At 32.5% G+C, this 19,828-nt stretch overlaps 1 protein-coding gene across 8 annotated transcripts in view; it reads right to left on the minus strand.

The window, feature by feature from the left end:
• Window positions 1-19,828, minus strand: part of CTNND2 (catenin delta 2) — a 1,100,293-nt gene that overhangs the window by 138,366 nt on the left and 942,099 nt on the right. For all 8 annotated transcript variants that reach the window (XM_031952313.1, XM_031952441.1, XM_031952561.1 and 5 more), the window contains 2 exons: window positions 16,986-17,103; window positions 12,811-12,996 (listed from right to left, as the gene is read on the minus strand). In XM_031952313.1, coding sequence (XP_031808173.1) covers window positions 12,811-12,996; window positions 16,986-17,103 — 304 coding nt within the window. The remainder of the gene's footprint in view (window positions 1-12,810; window positions 12,997-16,985; window positions 17,104-19,828) is intronic.

A 19,828-nucleotide genomic window follows, 5' to 3' on the forward strand; every position in this document is an offset into this window, starting at 1 on the left:
GGAGAGAGCCCTAATACCAACTGGATTCTATCTTTACAGTGTTTCATTATCATTGCCAGAGTTTTTTTTTTTTTTTTTTAATTTAAAAGCTCCAAATAATTATAAAAAGCCTGAAGAGAAATGAGCCTTTGTGTTAAAGTCTTAAGAATTTTGCAGAACAGGATAAATCACCCATCTGAATTCTCCTGTGAGCTGTTCAGATGAAATGGTCTACAGCTGGTGCTGACACTGTATGGAAAGAGGAGGAATTTGATAGCTAATTAGCTATATTTGTATGGCATTCTATTGTCTCCCATTCCCTTCCCGCCCTTTATGAGTTTCTTTGCAGAGGTTATTAAGAGCTTTGTGGCTAAGAGATTAGAACCTTAAATTTAAGCAGTGTCAAGATGAGCATTCTGAATTAAACAATTTTCAAAATAAGGACCATATTCAGGTGTCTTGCCTCTAAGACATATTTGCTGTGTGACAACAGGCAAGTCACTTAACCTCTAAGTGATATAGGTGAAGCTGTCAAATATGAAGTGGGAAACATGTAGATCACAATCCAGAGTTTGGTATGAAACTGACAAAATGTAAATGAGAAACATATACCCAAACACATGAAAAGATAGTAAAACATAAATAATATTATATTTTAAAACTGTGATTTGTAGGGATCCTTATTTATAGATTAGTGGTCCTATTCCTATTTGAGTTTGACAGCAGTGGTCTCTACACAATTCTTGAAGATAACATATTGTGAAAGTTCTGGCCTACATCAATAGATGTTTTTTTCACCTAGGAGTTTTTAATAATAGATTCAGCTTCTATATCTTCTTTAGCTATTAGATTTGCTGATGATGTTCAATAGACAATAAAATACATGCAAAGACTTTGTTAAGGCAAATAACTACATTTTGGTAACATGGAGAAAATTGCAAAAAAAAAAAAAAAAAGGGGAAGTGAAAATATAAAAGATTGGAAGTTAGTTCTTTTATATGTGTGTGCGTATGTATATACATATACACACATATATGTGATACAGAAATGTTGCACATAATGGTAACTAGATTCTTAAGCATTGGATCTACTTTTAATCTATGCCTCTTTCTGAAGTATTAGTGACTGGCAGACTACTACATACAGCCTACATCACACCTGGAATTCTTACCATTCTTGCTTCTATTTCCCCTAAGGATCCTTGGAATCTTGATCATATCCCCCACCCTCAGCTGGCTGCTCCTGCCCACCTGTCATGCTAGCTTTCTCACAACAGCATTGTTTTAATAGGCATGTTGCTTAAAATAACCACTTCTGACTCTTTGTGAACAAAGTCCCATGGTAAAAGAGATATAGTACTGAATTATTGAATAATTAACAGACATTAATGGCACCTTGTAAAAACTCTACATGATCTTTATGATATGGTCATTGAAAATATGAAATAAATGCAGAATTTGTTCATGATAATATTTTATACAGTGAGGAAAAATACAGAATGAAATCACATCCATTTATGAAGAGCAGTAGAGAAGAGTCAGTACATCAAAATGTGCAGCTATGACCTTTTAAGTCTCATATTACTTGTTGCTTCCAGGATGTGAAATATCATGTCTTGAGAGTCAACATCTCTTGGCATATGGTGAGGTGAAAGCAAATTGAGACTATATTGAAACCAGCCGAGAGGAAAGAAGTGGCAGCTGAAATAAACAGATGGTTAGAGAGGAAATGATATTAAGCACTAAAAAAAAAAAAAAAAAAAAAAAAAAAAAAAAAAAAAAAAAAAAAAAAATGTGGCTAGAGATGGGGGGGAAAAAGAGGAAAGTTTTTTTTTTTTTAAACACCATTAAGGGATATGAACTTGAAATCATCAAGAATGTAATTTAAGGAGAAGTCTTGAGTACTTAATAAAAAATTAAAGTTCAAGGATTTAAACTGGTATTTAGATCTAAAATAATTAAAAGAAATTCTGAGGTAGTATTTTAGGCTGGTAACAAAATTCAACTTTAATCTATTTGATGAATGAATACTATTAAAGTCTTGGAGGGGGTCTCTTACAGTAAGAGGGGGAAGTTTTCACATTAAGCAAGAAGAAATGTATACACTTAATGAGAAATGTTAAAGACTTTAAGGCACACATTTGATGCTGGGGTGACTTGGAAAGTAATTCCATCTACTTAAAATTTGGGGTTTTGATCTTTAGTATATCACATTGTCTAGCCAGCCAGATCAAAAAAAAAAAAAATGTGTATATGGTCTTTCAAGCACTTCTACCCCACAATGTACATAAAAGCCTGGTTGAAATGAATATGATTGGTAATTCTAAAGAAAGTTCTCAGAAAAAAAAAAAAAAAAAAAAAAACCAGAGATACTAGTCATTGTTTGGTGACATCAAACTGGGAATATCTCATGCATTAGATTAAGATGAATTTGAAAGCAATTGGAGAAGTATTTAAGAACTAGTAGGAAAAATGAAAGTAGCAAAGTGCACTTGGTTCCTTTCTGCCTACAGACTGACTAAAACGAAACTGAATAATTATAATGACCAAGCCTATTCTTACCTTCATTACAAGGGCAGGAAGTGATGGATTTGGCACACACACACACACACACACACACACACAATACATACACACACACACATATACATATATTTGGCTAATGTGTTAATTTATGAAGTATTTCCTCCTAATTCTTTTTTTTTTAAATGGAAAATGATGAAGATGGCTCTCTGGGTACATATGGTTGATTGAAAAGAAGGAGGATGAATTGTAAAGTGAAGGTGATATAAAAACAAAAAAATATAAGTGCAAGTTTTTTCAAAGCAATATAAGACATGGATAAAAGAATATGAGAAAGATTATTATCACTGACTGTCAAGAATGAAAGAAAGATGGCATGATTATCATATTTAAAGATCTTGTAATGATGGAAGGGCTAGCTAGGATAATGGGTGAGAGAATCAGATCTCAATAGGCTGGAACATTGAAAATTTATCCAACAAGTTGAATTTTTGTAAATATTTTCATGAAAAAACTGGAAATTCTGTATGGAGGAAACAGTATTTTATATGAAAATTCTATTTTCAATTGATAACATTCAATGCGCATCAACAATGTGACACTGATTTAAAAAAACCCAACAATCTACTTAGATCTCATTTCAGTGTTTTAAAAATCTGTGCAAATATCCTCTCTGTTTTATATAAAAAGTCTTACTATAACTTTTTAAAAAATCATTATATTGCAATTCATTTGGTGGTAGGCCTGTCTGAGCTTAGCCAGGCTGTTGGATCTAGTCCAAGCCATCAAAATGAGGAAACTGAGACCCAAAGGCATCCCTTTCAACTTTAATTTTTTGGTTCTGCAAATGAGGATCAGTAGATGAAAGTTTCAGGAAAATGGATTTTGGTACAATACATATTTTTGAAAGTTTTTGTTTTGTAGAAGAAAAAATCCTTAAAGATAGTGATTGCAGCAAAAATACTTTGGGATAATGTTATTAAGATTACTGCAGTATAGAGCTAGAGAAACTCATACAGAATAAAAACACTATTACCACACTGTACTCCTGAAATATAGTTTACTCTGTTAGTCATTTAGCTAAAAAAAAATCTTTACACCAACAAGGAAGAATCGTTATGGAAGCTTATTGTTATTACTAGTGGATGGAAAAACAGCAGGTGATTCCACTTGGGAACTGTATGCAGTGGAAAGAGAATGATTAATTTCTTGACACTTGATCAGGTAAAATTCCCTATAAAAGGTATTTCTAATGGTTGTAGTGTTGTCAAGTTTCAGTTTGAGTAATACTAATAGTCTATAGTGTGATTCCACATCTACTCATCAGAACTCTGGACTTTCTGTGACTTTAAAATGGCAAAAATCCACATTGGTGGAGTTTCATAATTCCTAGTAAAAACTGACATATGGCAAAACTAAAATAATCAAACAAAAACCAACAATGAATTGAAGTGAATGTGCTAGAAGAATAATATTCAGAATATGGCTTTGTCTTTTAAGTCCAGATCAAGTCTCACTGAAGGTAATCAAAGAAAGTCTTTAGATATGATGATGCCATGAAACTGACTCCTGTTGCAGAGTGACATGTTGATTGATGAAAAGCCAAGCAAGTCTCATCCAGTCTTTAACAACACACTTCACAGAATACTTAGTACTCTGCTACATCCTTTTAGCCTGTTCATTTGTATGTAGGATATGCAGTGTGATAGCTCAAATTCAGATAAGCTTCCTGACAACAGAATCCTTTGAAATCAAGTGATGTAAATGCAGAGCTATCATAGAACTGTGATTAGAGCATGGGATGTTTGAAGAGGTACTAGCTTCACTTACAGATACCACAGTACTCTAGCAGATATAATAAGGGGTAGGTAACTGCAGAGTACAATGAGACTACCTTCCTTTCAATTATTGTATCTTATGAAGATCTTGGACTCGGAAACCAAAATAAGCTCTTACTTAGGGTTTCCAGATCAGTTTTCAAGTTAAAAATACATGACTTGGACCAGGCTGAATAACCTAGAATAGAGTATTTTTTTTTTCATTTAGGGTTCTTTCTTTTCCCCCCTTTTCCCTTTTTAAATGTTATAATGTACTTAATAAACATTAAAAAAACATGAACATTTCCTTATATTCAAACTGAAGAGTCAGTTTGAAATCCTCTCAGAGACTAATAATTCTTTGGACATCTTCAGTATCATTACAAAAAATCAGTTGTTGTTAAGCTTGAGGGAATTAAATTTCTCCAAACTTTTCCCTATAGTAAAGAAGGAAAAGAAAGAGATAAATGGCAGATCCTTGCCTATGGGCACTTTGTAAATGCCTTATTGGCAATGTACTGATATATCCAAGAAGTTACATTCAACCATTAGATGTAAACACTAACAAAATTGTTGTAACCCAATAGATACTTCTAATTAGTTCAAGCATACTTTGATTAGATGCTAAGTTTCATTAGGATAAAAAGGGTACATTTCTAGCTTTCAAATGAATTGGCACAATGATTATATGCAGATAGAATCATCCTCTTTATAAACTCCCACTCCCTCAGGGAAAATTTGGGATTTCTACCTATAACTTCAAATGCTTGTATTGTTTTAATGATTTGGATGCCTTGGACATTCATTTAATTTATTAATTTATTCATTCAACAAATAATTTATTGAATATTTGCTTTGTGCAACTGTCTTTCCAACTTGATCTTAAGTCTTTTACACTGTCACCTAGTAGTAAGAAACATAAGCTTTTCTCTACAGGAGAGACACAGCATACTTATGCCACAATTTCTACAACTTCCAGCAATGGATAATCATTATAATTTTTTTTAAAAAATCATTATAATCTTGATGAATGTCTTATAGCTTCAATAACTTTGGTACTGGGCCTTGTGAGTGGAAGCATTGTGGGAAAGTCTATGTGATGGGATTTGATTTCAACTAATACATGGACAATATGGAAAGTGAATTTCTTGCATTTTGCTGACCCGGTTGTCACATATTCATTGCTATAAACAGTAGATAATATTTATAGTAGAAAACATTCCTTTAATTTTTGTGGTAGATAATGAGGATTTCTCAAAGTCTATGGCTCTTTCTGGGTCATTATAAATGTTAAATTGGGTATGTAGTATTATTGTGAATTCTACATACAAAGAGACTCTGGCACATGTTGTTTAAGGAATTTCTCACATTATACTGTTGAAACAGATGGTACAGTCCTACAATAAGCAGGAAGAAACTCATATGTCTGTTGATTCTGTCTGTCAAATTCAAATGTCTGAACAATGATGGTTGTGTTAAGAAGCATATATTTTATAATCTCAGGTTCATCAAATATCTTATCCTTAGGTGAACAGGTTTAATGAGGGATCTCATTACAACATATGTTTGGGATCCACAAACTGTCAGAAGCACAGTGGGATAATACTCTATTTTGTTTGCTTCAAGGTAGAAAGAAATTCTTTCAACAAAAAAAAAAAAAAAAAAAAAAATGAAAGGAAGCAGATTTCTTGACAATCAAATTCTTCATGGGAACCACAAAACTCATTTTAAACACTTGGTCTCCTCAGGTTCCAAAGTAGCAATGCTATTCAGATTCATACTGACAGTACTTGAAAGTGATTTTAGACATCTTATAATTAGGTGGTCAAGTGAATATGTGCAGGGATTGATCTTCCTGAATTCAAATCTAACTTATTAGACCCCTGGGTAAATCACTTAACCCTATTTGCCTCAGTTTCCTCATCTATTTAAAATGAGCTGGAGAGGAAAATGGCAAATCACTTCAGTATTTTTGCCAAGAAAACTCCAAATTAGGTAATGAAGAGGGGACGTAACTGAAAAATATGACTAAAAAAACAACAAATAATCATAAAATATTCACAGGGTCTCATCCTTTCAGTTACAAAACACAAGTAACAGTCAAAAGGAAAAGGAAGATAAAACCCACAAGTTGATTGTACTTTTACTGGTACAAAGCTATTTTTGGCAATGTCTAACTCAGTGTCACTATGGCTTGTACATGTAGGAATATCAAAAGCCTTAAAACTAATAGGAACTCAACCAGAAAACTAAAATAAATGTTGAATTATTTGGCCCTTTGTAAAAAATATCTATTTTAAAGTTATTTAAATCTATTTGGGAAGAGTCTGGAGAAGCAATACAGTAGTCAGGATTAGTACCAAGAATTATAACTGAAATCAGAAATGTAGGAAATAAATCAATTATTATAAATGATTTAAATGAAGATAAAGATGGCATGCTTATCCAATCTTTTACTGTTTTCTTTTTTCTGACCCATGTAATTCTAATGTTATCTCTCTGGTAATTATTTATTATTTATTCTGCATACAGCTTACTTTGCATATATTTGTGTTCATGTTGTCTCTAGAATTAGATCTAAGGTCCTTACGGGCAAAGACTGTTTTTTGCTTTTTTTGGTATTCCTAACACTTATAATACTTGGCACATAGTAGGAACTTAATTTTTTTTTAATTTATCAATCAATTTGAAGGTCATATAACAATGGGAGAGCTTCCTAGAATAATTATCAATTATGAGAGTTGAGTTCAGAGATGTCAATGAACTGGGATTATTTAGATTCTCTGGGATAAGGATTTTTCTGTTGTTTTTTTTTTTTTAACCAATTAAGTATTAAGTATTACTTAATTAGAGCCACGTTTAGTGAAATGAAATAATTGACAATGGGTATACTTACTAAAGTAAAAAAATTCAACCAATTACAAAAAGAGACAATAAATTTTTATGGGACCATATAATTATTTTGGTCAGATATAGCAATTTAATTTTAAGGAAATTTAAGGGAATAAGCTCTCTAGAGTTATTGGTGTTATTTAAAAACAGGATATAAAGCAATATTCCACTAAAATCCTACTCTCCATCAAAGTCCTTATGGTGGTGGGGAGGTGATCCTAGATACCTGAAGACTATACCAGCAGACTATGAAATTTGTTGTACCCTACAAAACTGGAAATGTTTTAAGTATAAGCCCAAAGATAGATTTTATAACTGTCACCAGAGAACCAACCCAGTTACCCATGGAGAAAGTCATCACTAAAAAAGATAGTGATTTTTTTTAAACCATAGCAACATTTTTCTTTTTTTAAAAAATTAAATAAATATTTTTAAAGCAGGCAAAATATACTTTCTTTTTCTCCTACCCCTGTCCCAACTGAGAATGAAAGAAAAGCAAGATACCTATTACAAACATGTAGAGTCAAACAAAACAAATTTGTATGCTGGTCATGTCCAAAAGAGGAATATACACATACAAACACACATATACATCCATGTCCCATTTTATATTGAGTCTTTAATCTCTCTAGCAGGAGGTAAGTAGTATATTTCACAATCCATCCTTTGGAATCATTGTTTCTTACATTGTTCAGTATCTCTAGGTCTTTCAAAGTTTCCTTTAAATGTTTTGTATGTATTGTCCCTAAATTCTGCTCACTTTACTTTGCATCAGTTCATACAAGTCCTTTCAAGTTTCTCTGAAACCATTCCCTTCATAATTTCTTAAAGAATAATAGCATTTCATCAAATTTATATATCATAACTCATTTAAGGTATTCTCCAAATGATGGTAGCTCTTCAAATTCCCATTTTTTATCCACTCTAAAATAGCTGTAAATATTTTTGTACATTCTTAGAGTTTGCTTTCTTAGGGCCAATCCTTATCTTAATTTTCTTTCCCTCTGAATCCTCCTTTTATATTTTCCGTACCACAGATTCTTTTAAAACCATTTACCCAGGCATTACTGGCCAAAAGTGGCCATTTTTATCATTATAAAAAGATAAAGATCTTTAAAATATATGTGAAATAATATGTTTTAGAATATGGTGTAATTTGAGATTTTATTCAAAACTAGAAGTATTTCTCACTTTTATGGAAGGGTTTAGGGCAGAGTTAAAGGGAAGATGGATTCTCCAAGATGGATGAATTTCTGCAGCGATTCCTATTTGAAAATGGCATTATGTTGACTCTCTTAAGCTCCAGAACATCACAGAAACTGTTAAGTGAAATCCATAATCATGCAAAAGCATCCAGTTTCACTGAACACACAGAAAAAAACCAAGCGGATGAAGAATGCCTTTTGTCTAGATTATGACATACAATTTGAGGTATAACCCAGAAAGCTGGTCCACCAGTACATATGTCTGGGGCAGATAATAGAAATGGAAAAGACAAAAGCTAAGGATAGGGATGAGGCACCTGAAAGATACCTCTGAGGTTAGATGCTTATAAGTAAAGCAAGGGAATACAAATCATCAGAGACATGAATGACCATAAAAAGCCTGTGTGTACCAGAGGACTGAATCTTTCCTTTTTAATTCTCTTCCCTTAAATTGGGGGGTGATTGTTAGGGTGATAATTGTTAATTATCTGCTGACAATTTTAAAGTAGCTTTTATCCCCAAATAATTTCTTCTACTACTTCTTCATGGGCCATATTAGAAAAACAGTTATTATTTGTTTCAGTGAATTTTAAATTAAGGGCCACAATGCAAAAACATAAGTAAGCTAAGCAGATTTGGCAAATAATAATAATATATGTATATTACAATTTTTGCAAATATATGTAAATAATTCTTGTGATAAATAAAAAACATTTTAAAAAATTTTAAAAGCCAAAAACAAATACAGAATCATTGAAAAACAGTTCTCAAAATTCATTTTCTTTAATTTATTCTTAAGAGATCTAGAAGAAAGCCTTCAGCATGTTTGGTGTAAGCTTTGTGGAAGACAGAAAAGAAAAGGAGGAATTGTAACTTTCACTGTTGTAATGAGTACCTACAGCATGAGACAGAATACATCAGTAACAAAGATTCACTTTACGAAAAATTCATTGTTACAAAATTTCCTTGGTCAAAGTAATATTGACTTCTAATCTACCCACTAATGTAGATTCATATTTTACATATGGAGAAATGCATTTAGGAAGTTAATTAGTTGCTTCCTGAGAAAATTGTCAGATTTCATATTACCACTAAGGATGAGTATATTTATAAATTCTTAAATGGGGAGAGGAAATCCCATTAATATAAGATTCCAATGGGCAGACATTAAATCAAAGGAATGGGGAATCAGGTCCTTTCAGTTGTTATATCATAGAGGTCATGCTCTGAAATGAGAATGAACTGGACACGACATTAAAATTCTCCTTCCAATTGCACATGTTTTAACCAGTGTTAGAATACTTGCTGAACAGAGAAGGGGATGGAGAAAAGGAAAGGAGAAAAATTTGGAATACAAGGTTTTGCAAGGGTGAATGTTGAAAACTATCTTTGAACATATTTTGAAAGTAAAAAGCTATTATAAAGAAATTCTCCTTCCCCTAAAGTTAATGTATGTGCCATTTTTTTTTTCCTGTGAACTTTTGCTATGCTAACTTTGGGATATATGATTTATCTTCATCCAAAGAAGACTTTGGCTGTGTTTTAGTTCTGTGAAAGTATAGTTATGCAAAAAATACTCCATAGGAAAAAAACATTTTTTACTTTTATTAAACCAAGTTACATTGAGTTTGATGGTTTCTAGAAGCATTCACATAATTTAGAATACCCTCCTTTTAAGGGACTTCATGGTGTAGTGGGCAGAGCTCTGGCCTTGAAGACAGGAAAATTGGGCTCATCGCAATCTGAAACATGCTAGGTATGTGACCCTTGGCAAGTCATTTTTTTCTCAGTGCTCTACTTAGGCGCTTCAAAGCTCCTACCTCCCCAGACTGCCCTGAAGATTAAATGGGTAATATTTGTACCTAGTAGCATCTTATTAAATGTTTATTCTTTCCCTTTCCCTCTAGGCAATTCTATGATTACAAGTTACAAAATGGTTTGGAGGAATTTTCCTACTCTGGGGGTTTCCCACATCTATGAAATCACTAATTCAGTCTCCTATGCCTTTGTGTAAAATGAAAGAAGCAGCTGTGTCCAACTTTAATTTTATTTGAATTCTTCAAAACAAAGAAGACAAACTACTGAATAACACAGTTGTCTTGACAAAGACTGTTTAACAAACATGGTGTCTCAAAAATCATAGTGCAATATCAAGCATAGTGCAAAAAAAAAAAAGATATTCACTGAGATTTTTATGACACCTTGTATATTCTGATGGATTTTCATTGGTCCTTACTTTGTGTTTACAAAACATCAAATGTCCACATGAACTATTAAAAACTAGCAAAAAAAAAAAAGCCAATTTGAAAATCATCAGGAAAGGAGAGAGATAAACAAATGTGGGGGACTCAAGTTAACTTTGGACAAATAATTTTGTTTTTATGAGTTTTAAGATTTATAAAATGATTTCATTTCAAAACCTTGAAATGTAGGTTATAAAAATATCATTATTGCTATTTTACAAATTAGGAAATTGGGGTTAAAGGAAGGTAATGGACATCCCAAAAGTTACATATCAAGTAAGTGTAGAGTGAATTTGACCCAAAGTCTTCTGATTCCAGCTAATGTGTTTGGAGACCACCTTTGTACAAGGCAAGTTACTTTTGCATAGGATTCTCCTAGAAATTTCCTTTATAATGACAGAAATCTCATACAGTGTTAAAAAAAAAAAAAAAGTAACATGAAAAAGAATACTTCTGAATTTTCCCAAAAGAACAAATGAGGAAGGTGGGTTACTTTTTAGTCTCTCCTGAGCTATCCTTCACATTGAGGTTTTACTGTGTTATTTGAAGAACTTCAGACATAACTATATTCAAAGCTAAGTGAAAAAGTGCATTTTATAGCCTTTCAAAGCAAAGCATATAATGGTGTTTTGGATATCTCTGCCACCCTCTGTTAGTACAGCTCCTGAAACATCATTTTATACAAGTAGTTGGTATAGAATGATGTATTTGAAGATCCTGGTAGCTACACTTTATGGCTTCCCTGGATTTTAAAATGTCCCAATCTCCATTCTTTCACTGACATAACATCTTGAACAATTCAACAATCATAGGATCATAATATTTAGAGATTATGGAAAGGATAGTGTAAGAAAGGACATTAAAGATGATAGAGGTCCAATTCTTTCATTTTACAGATGAATAAACTAAGACCCAATGAAGTACAGTGACTTCTGTAGTCACAAAGGAGTAAACAGGGGAGATAGGAACTATACCAAAATCTTCTAACTTCAATTTCATTGCTCCCTTTAGTGTACTAAAATCAGTGAAATGTGTGGCTAATTCAATCAGTTAGGAAATATTTATTGAGTACTTCTTTTTAGGGACTAGCCAAAAGATCTAAATCAGGAATTTTCTACTTGGAGATTAGGACCTTAATTTTTAAATATTGTTATAGTTTTATTTCAATATGAAGCCATTTTCAATCCAATGTATTTTATAATATTATTCAGAAAAGATTTCTTAGACCTCACCAGACTGCCAAAAGGATAAGAGAAACAAAACTGAGTAAGAATCCTGGAGTAGACTATCATTGTAAAAAAAAACAAAAAAAAAAAACAAATAATAAGGATAAGAAAATAAAAACAAAAGTAGTAAGAATAGTTAGCATTTATATAGCACTTTAAGGTTTGAGAAATGCTTTATACTTATTATCTCATTTGACCTTCATGACAGCACCAGTAAGGTAGGTATTATTATTCAATAATAATCTAAATATTATATAATATTAATATATAATAATATAAATGCAATCATTTAAAGGTAAGAAAACTGGGAAAAAAAGAAAGCAAGGAACTTGCTCAGGGCCATACAGAGTAACTGATGGAGGGCAGACTTCAAATCAAAGTCTGAAAGACCTAAGTTCAGTGTTTCATCCACCACCAAGCTACATCAATAAAAACAGCAAGGAAGATGTACTGGGATTAGATGTCGCAAAGAGGTCAAAGAGAAGATTCAAGAATAAAGATGTAGGAGAAATGTAACACCATGGGATTGCTGTCAGAGAGAAAAATGTAAAGTTCAGGATTATGGAGCCTGAGCAGTTTCTAGTAATGGTCAGATTTTGAATGTGACCAACCTTTGAATGGCAGAAGCAGAATACAGATGGAAGCACTATAATGTAAAGAGTTTAAGAAACTCTCAGGTTTTAATGTATTATTTGTGGAATTCCTACAAAAAATACATATTGACAATATTTTAAAATCACTTTGAACATATAAAATCTTGTAGTACATATAGGATTTTTCCATAAAATCCTCTAGTATATATAAGTATGTCTGTGTATGTATAATATATGTGTATAATATATATGTTACACATACACACATTAAATCATAGTACTGTAGTTTTGAAGCTGTGATAATTACATGCAGCTGCAAGTAATTTGAATCACCTGATCTTGGGATTTCTTTTTCTTCTTCTTCTTGCCCCAACACCCAGAGCTCTCAGCATCCTTGCCATTGGCATCACCACATAGTAATCCATCAAGCTCATCGGTTCCCATCTGCTGTCCCTGAGATGTTTCTGCTGCAAGTCGGTAGGAGAGGTTCCTCAAAATGCACACACAGTTTTCAACGGTCTAAATAACCCAAAACAAATAAAATGGAAACAAAAGGAAAAAAAAATGACAATCATAAATAGCCCTCTTTCTTGCTCTTTAGGCTTTATATGTGATTACTTTCTTGCATGCAATTATTATATACACATTTATCATTAGATACATTAGTCTGAGAAGCAGCATGGCATGATATAGAGAAAGATGTGGCTTCAAATTCAATAAGATCCATGTACAAGATCTCCCTTTGTGACAAATGCAGTATTGTGATACTGGGCAAATTAGTATCCTGGTGTTCTAGGGAAATCTCTAGGATTGTTGCAGAGAATGTGTTAATCTGCCTTATTAGAGGGAGTTTACTCTCTTGGAAGTTCTATAATGCAATTAATGATAGTCAGCCTAGTCCCTATTTCTACATTTGCCCAATTTATTTCTAATTATTTACTTGGAACACATTTGAAAAACTAGAAACTAATTCAATAGTGACAAATTCACAAATTCAGATATTCCTCTTGTATGTTCAATCATGTTTAACATAATGATGTGTTTCCTTATACTTATTTTTATGAGGGACATGATTTTTTTGGAGGGTGGGTAGGGAGGAAATTATTGAGAAGTCATTGGTATTAAAAAGCATAAAATACCATATAAAAATAGTTGGCTATCACTCTAAAATAAAAACCCCATTAAAAAAACAGCCGTGGTCAATAATTGAATTTGGCTTTTTATTTCTAAAATGTCTCTCTCTCCACAATAACCAAATCCTTGTTCTACAAATTTTCCAGTTTCTGCCCAAGCAAACTGATCATCCCTTTCAAAGTGGTTATAATTAGAATTTCAATAAAAAAAGCATGATCCAATAAGATGTTAACCAGTGCTAAAAAGGACAGTGGGCAATTGTGTCATAAACCATATATTGACATATAGTGTCAATTATTTGAAATCTGAATTGATTTAAAAAAACCATTGTGTGCCCCCCCCAAAAAAAAACCATAAAGAAGTTTCAATGTTTACTATAAGTTTAGCCCAACTACCAATTTCTTCTAACTTGAAAATGTATAACTGCATATAGAAGAATGTAAAGGTTTTGAGGCTGGGCACAGTTAAAGAAAACAGAAGTTTCCTAGGTTTCTTCTTAAAAGGTAGTTCGAGATTTTATATGCATAGAATATAAGGATTTTTTTTCCCTTAGTCATGTGGGACATATATCTCATAAAAAAAATATATTTCTTTCATTTAATTATGGGTTATTTGAAAATCAACATGGAAGGAGTATTTTCTGAGTTGAGTTCTGAAGCTCTTAAAATAGTAGACAATATGCTAGAAGTTTTTAGGAATCCTGCCATGTAATAATCCCCTAGGTCTTATTTTCATCAACTAGCTTTTCTATTTTATGTACCTTCTCATCATAAGAGGAAACAGCATGAAAATAAGTAAACATAGGAGCCGACTTGAAAAAAAAATTGGAAAAAACCATTGGCAAAAGTTTATCACACAAATTTTAGCTGCCTGACTTAAAATCTATGAAAATGATGTTTCTAATACCAAGGATTTGAAGGGAATTTTCTATCTTCTTTTTCTTCTCCTTTGTCTAGGTTATCCTACAGTCTACTTCTTCAGCTATCAATCAATTAGAAATGAGCTTAATTCAAGTACTAATTAAACAAGTGACTGAAAAACTAAGCTATCTGACAGTTCAAACAGATAGACTGACACTATAAGGTGTTGCTTTATTTGAAACCCCTTAGAAGTTAACTGCTGTCTAGGAGCCAGCACCCAGCAGTGAGGGGGGAGTAGGAAGGAGAGGGGTAGGTGGGAGGGATGTCTAAGTATATGTGTATGTGTACTTACATTTTTGCACAACTGTGTATTTCAGTGCAGAGAGAGAGGAGGGCTGCTGTTTTGCCTGGCAGTCTTTCTATTCTCATTCAACTTTTTAGTTTGAAGTTTGTTGAACAAAAATTTGAGTCAGGAACTTTTCTCAAAAGAGGTAAAAAGAGGCAACTTCTACCCTTCTACCCCTCCAAGGGAGACAAACAGAAGGAGGATCCAGCTGGTAGTTTTGTTTCTGACATGCATTCCAAGTAAGTGAGTCTTTTTATCAGTTCTTCTTGGTCACCAGGGTCATTTTTACTCCTTACTTTCCATTAGGAGAGGCTAATTTGGAAGCTGTCTGTAAAGCATCTTACCATATGTTACTCATCTAACAAACTGTCCCAATTACACAGCACAGTTGATGTGTTGCATAGAATCTAGACTCTTTTATTCATTATCTGAAATAGACCTTCACTGATCTTCAAGAGAAAGTTTATCGATAATTTTCCTTGACCCAATAATTTTCAGACCTTAAAAGTTAAAATCATTTTCTAGACTGGCAAATGTAATATGGGGGCATGGCTAATGGAAAAGACTATATAGCATCTTATCATACTGTTCCAAATTCTGTCAAGTATTCTGTAAAGTGTTCATTGTATCAAAGCTTTAGCCTTCTACTTCTTGATATGATTGTTAATACTTCAAGGAGATAAACCTCAGGGAGTCATTTTTTTCTTGTTACACTTAATGATACGCCTATTGGTTTGCCAGACACCTGCAATTATTCACACTGCCCTCGTTGGTCACTTTAAAAAATCAAATTATCCCATCAATTACATTAGGAAGTCTAATATGGCTATTAAAGGCCACAGATTACATATGGCTTTGGTTCTCTGCTGGTTTTGATGTATACAAAAGAATTCAAAGAAATATTTTAATACTCATCTCCTTATTGAGTCTTTTTTTAAAATGGCAATAATTAGTTAATTTATGAAATCACATCAGGTGCCTTAAATCAGTAAAACTGAGAAATGCTTATAGTGGTCATTTTGTTGAGTCCTTTTTTTTTTTTTTTTTTTTTTTTGTCCAACTCTTATGTCTGCATTTGGGATTTTCTTAGCAAAAATACTGGAATGATTTGCCATTTCCATTTCCAGTTCATTTTATAGATGAGGAACTTAGGTAAGGGTCACACAGCTAATTAGTGTTTGAGGTTAGATTTGAACTCAGAAAAATTTAGTGTTCCTGAATCCAGGCCTGGCACTCTATTCACTAAGCCATTTAGGTGCCCTACAAGTCATATCTAAGTCATAACTTGAGAAAACCTGTTCTTAGGAGTATAGGAGGAGAACACAATGAAGTAACACAGTGAATATAATATATGAGGTAGCTATGTTAATTTTTTTACTCCTTAATAACTAATTCATAACAGGACATATGAAAGGGCTAGTGACATTGCTTGTTATATTCCTTTGCAACAGAATTGCCAATGTTCTAATATGATTATGGACTGTATAACTGATACTCATTTTATGACAATGATTGACATTATAAAGTCAAGACTTTTTAAAGAGAGCTATTCAGTACTGAATTAATGAAGATAAAACAAAATAATTTGGATAAGAATATTCACAAAAATACTTAAGTGAACCCATAACATTAAAGTAGGCTTTTTTTTTTTTCTGTTAAGAGTTACATGATTAATTTACAACTACTTTTTAGACCACACATGGTTCAGATAGAACTCCTTAACACAAATGAGGGCTATTACACATAAGCACAAGGGATTAGTATTTATCTTAGTTTTTTGAAAATCACTTAACTTTTTTGTGGAAGCTGGAGTCTGTGTGTGTTTTTTAAGGGCATAAGAAAGATTGCACGCTGTGCAATGAGTAGCTAAAAAAAATTAATTTCAAGTTCTCCAGCTTTAAAACAATAAGGGAACTTGGAATGATCTATTCCATTCTAGCTGGATGCTACACAATCACTTCTCATTAAAGAGATCTCTTTTTAAATTGAGGGTTTTGAAGATTATTTTCTAAACACATTAGTACAAAATGTAGTTTCCATTTAAAAAGAAAAAGAAAACCCTTTGATATTTCAAAACAAAACAATAAACAAAGTATTCTGGCTTACTTTCTTTTCCCCAGCGGTAATACTTTCTCACTTTTATCCCTCCCAAGGCAAACCCAACAAACCTTGCTATCAATTTCACTGCTCCCAAGAGCAGACTGAATCACATAAAGCAATGCATCCGTAAGTCCATCACATTCCCTCATTCTTCTGCGGGCTTCCTCTCCAGCAGAACTAACATTCCTGTAAGGCAAAGAAAGGAGTCAGAAATATTCCAGAGCCATGATTCATTCTTGGGATCTCAATACTTGCTCCCTTCCTCAATCCTCCAGCTTTACAGAGAATCCCATATGTGTGTGTGTGTGTGTGTGTGTGTGTGTGTGTATTGTTTCCCTGTCAATTCCCCCACTCCTAGAAAAATAATCATGATAGATTAATAAATTAAACATCCTAAAAAAAAAAAAAAAAAAAAAAAAAGACACAGAACACTTGAGATCCCAGCCAAGACAGAGCATAAAATGTATCCTATGTACTCTAACACCTTTTTTTTTTTTTAAAGTGAGGCAATTCAATAAGAGAACTGTTCGGTTCTGCACACATATAGTGTATCTAGAATATACTGTAGCATATTTAGCATGCATAAGACTGCTTGCCAATCTAGGGGAGGGGGTGGAGGGAGGAAAGGGAAAAGTCAGAACAGAAGTGAATGCAAGGGATGCTATAAAAAATTACCCAGGCATATGTTCTGTGAATAAAAAGTTATAATAATAAAAAAAAAAAATAAAGTGAGGCAATTGAGGTTAAGTGACTTGCCCAGGGTCATACAATTAGGAAGCATTAAACAACTTTTTTGGGTTTTGTAATTTGGGGAATGTTTTCAAGGTTGATTTAATAAAAAGACTAGGAATCAGAAATTATTTGATCCAAAATATTGGGCTCTAAAAAGTTGAGGGCTTCTAAAAGTTAGAATCTAACATTTATTGAAGATATTACTGTGTTAACAAGGATTTTTGGATATTAATTATAAGATTTGAGAGCTGGAAGGGTTGGGAGAGATCGCCTTGCCTAATTGTTCCATTTTACAAAGAGGAAATACACAGTAACCAAACATATACAAAATCACAAAGCAAGGATTCAAATTCAGGCTGATTACTGCATATAATCTGTACAAAGTAGAACCAAAGTCTTTAAAGGAAAAGGTTTTGTTGTTGTTGTTGTTTCTAATACATATTTTAATACCTCAAGCCATTTAAAAAAGAAAGTGACTTTGGGAAGGTTCCAATCTTAATATGGAAAGATAATGTAACCACTTGATTATAAGCCAGGATATCCCTAACTTGAAAGGCTTGAGTTAAGGTATGCCATGATCACATAGTGACCAATTCAACAAGACTAGGAATAGAAAGATTCATTTCAATTATAATATATAATGGATACATATATTTAAATTTACAAATATAACATAAATGTGTTTTGATATATCTTTATACATATACATGTATATATGTGTACACACACACACATACACATTGATCCAAAATACTTGGTATAGTTTTAAAGTTTAATAACTTCAGAAATATAAATGCCTAAAATGTAAGAAATAATTTAAAACTTTAATTATTCAAATTTCTTTTATAGTTTAGTTTTGTGAATTTTGAATAAAAAATTTTTAATTTTAGTTTTAACAACATGGTGCAACTTCTCATTTTTCATTTAATATGTGACAGTTTCTAGATCAATAGATCAGTAGAGGTCTTTATAATTTTGATGACCTTATCTTTCTCCATTAACCTTTTTTTTCTGAGGTCATGTGTGGGTTTATCAAAACTTCATTCTTTGGAAGACCATAAAATAGGATTATCAATTCACTCCTTTCAGTCATTGAACAAATAGCTGATATGAATTTTTACAAAGTTCAGAAATGTACTAGAATAGAATATAATAAAAACAGTTGTTATATTGCATCTTAAAATACACCAATACTTAAACATTTTACATAACTAACCTATCAAAATTTGTTTTTGGCAAGTTTGTGGCATTGAAACTTCTGGAGTTATTAAAGTTTAATGCTGTTCTTAGACTTTTGAGACATTATATCTGAATGAGAGATTCTTAATCTTTTTTGTGTGTTATGAAAGCACCTGGCAGTCTGGTGAAGGCTATGAATCCCTTCTGAGAATAATTATTTTAAAGATATAAAATGAAATATATAGCATTGTAGGGGAAACCAATTCACTGAAATATAATAATCAAAATGTTAAAAGATTAAGAACTGATGAAGGATTTTTTGTGCTTTCTTGAAGCAGATCATCATTGGTAGGTGCTTGTCTTTTGAAGGAATATTTCAAAGGTAGAAATAAAGAAATTGTGTATATGTATAGTATTTGGGAATAAGTCAAAGTGGTAAAGTGGAAAGAATACTGACATTACAGATAAAATAGACTAAGGATTATGAGTAATTGGGCAAGTTAGTTAATTAACAATTTCATTTTCTGTAAAATAGGGATGGTGATGACATCTGTAGAATCTATTATAAGGATTTTTGTTTTTTGTTGTTTTTATTTTGCGGTGTTTTTGGCTTTTTGGGTGAAGACCAAATGAGAGAAGTATATTTAGACTACAGAAGATTCTTCTCATCTGAAGAGAGAGACTCTTGAGCTCTTAGCAGAGGAACAGCTTCTACACACAACAGTTTTTAACTGAGCAATACACTGGTACTGTGTGTGTGTGTGTGTGTGTGTGCGCGCGCGCGCGTGTGTGTAAGAATATTCGGTAATGAATACTAAAGTGGTGATGGGGAGGTTGTTGATGTACTTAGAATTCTTTACCTAACTTGTGTCTTTGCTGAATATCAAAGAAAACAAGCAATCAAACAAAACAAACTTTAGGAAAAGAAAACTGAAGAAAATGGATTTATGGAGCTGGTTGTTGGCATTCTTGGAGATTAGCAAAAGGAAGAAGAAGGTTT

This window comes from Sarcophilus harrisii, chromosome 1, assembly GCF_902635505.1.
Source record: "Sarcophilus harrisii chromosome 1, mSarHar1.11, whole genome shotgun sequence".
NCBI lineage: Eukaryota > Metazoa > Chordata > Mammalia > Dasyuromorphia > Dasyuridae > Sarcophilus > Sarcophilus harrisii.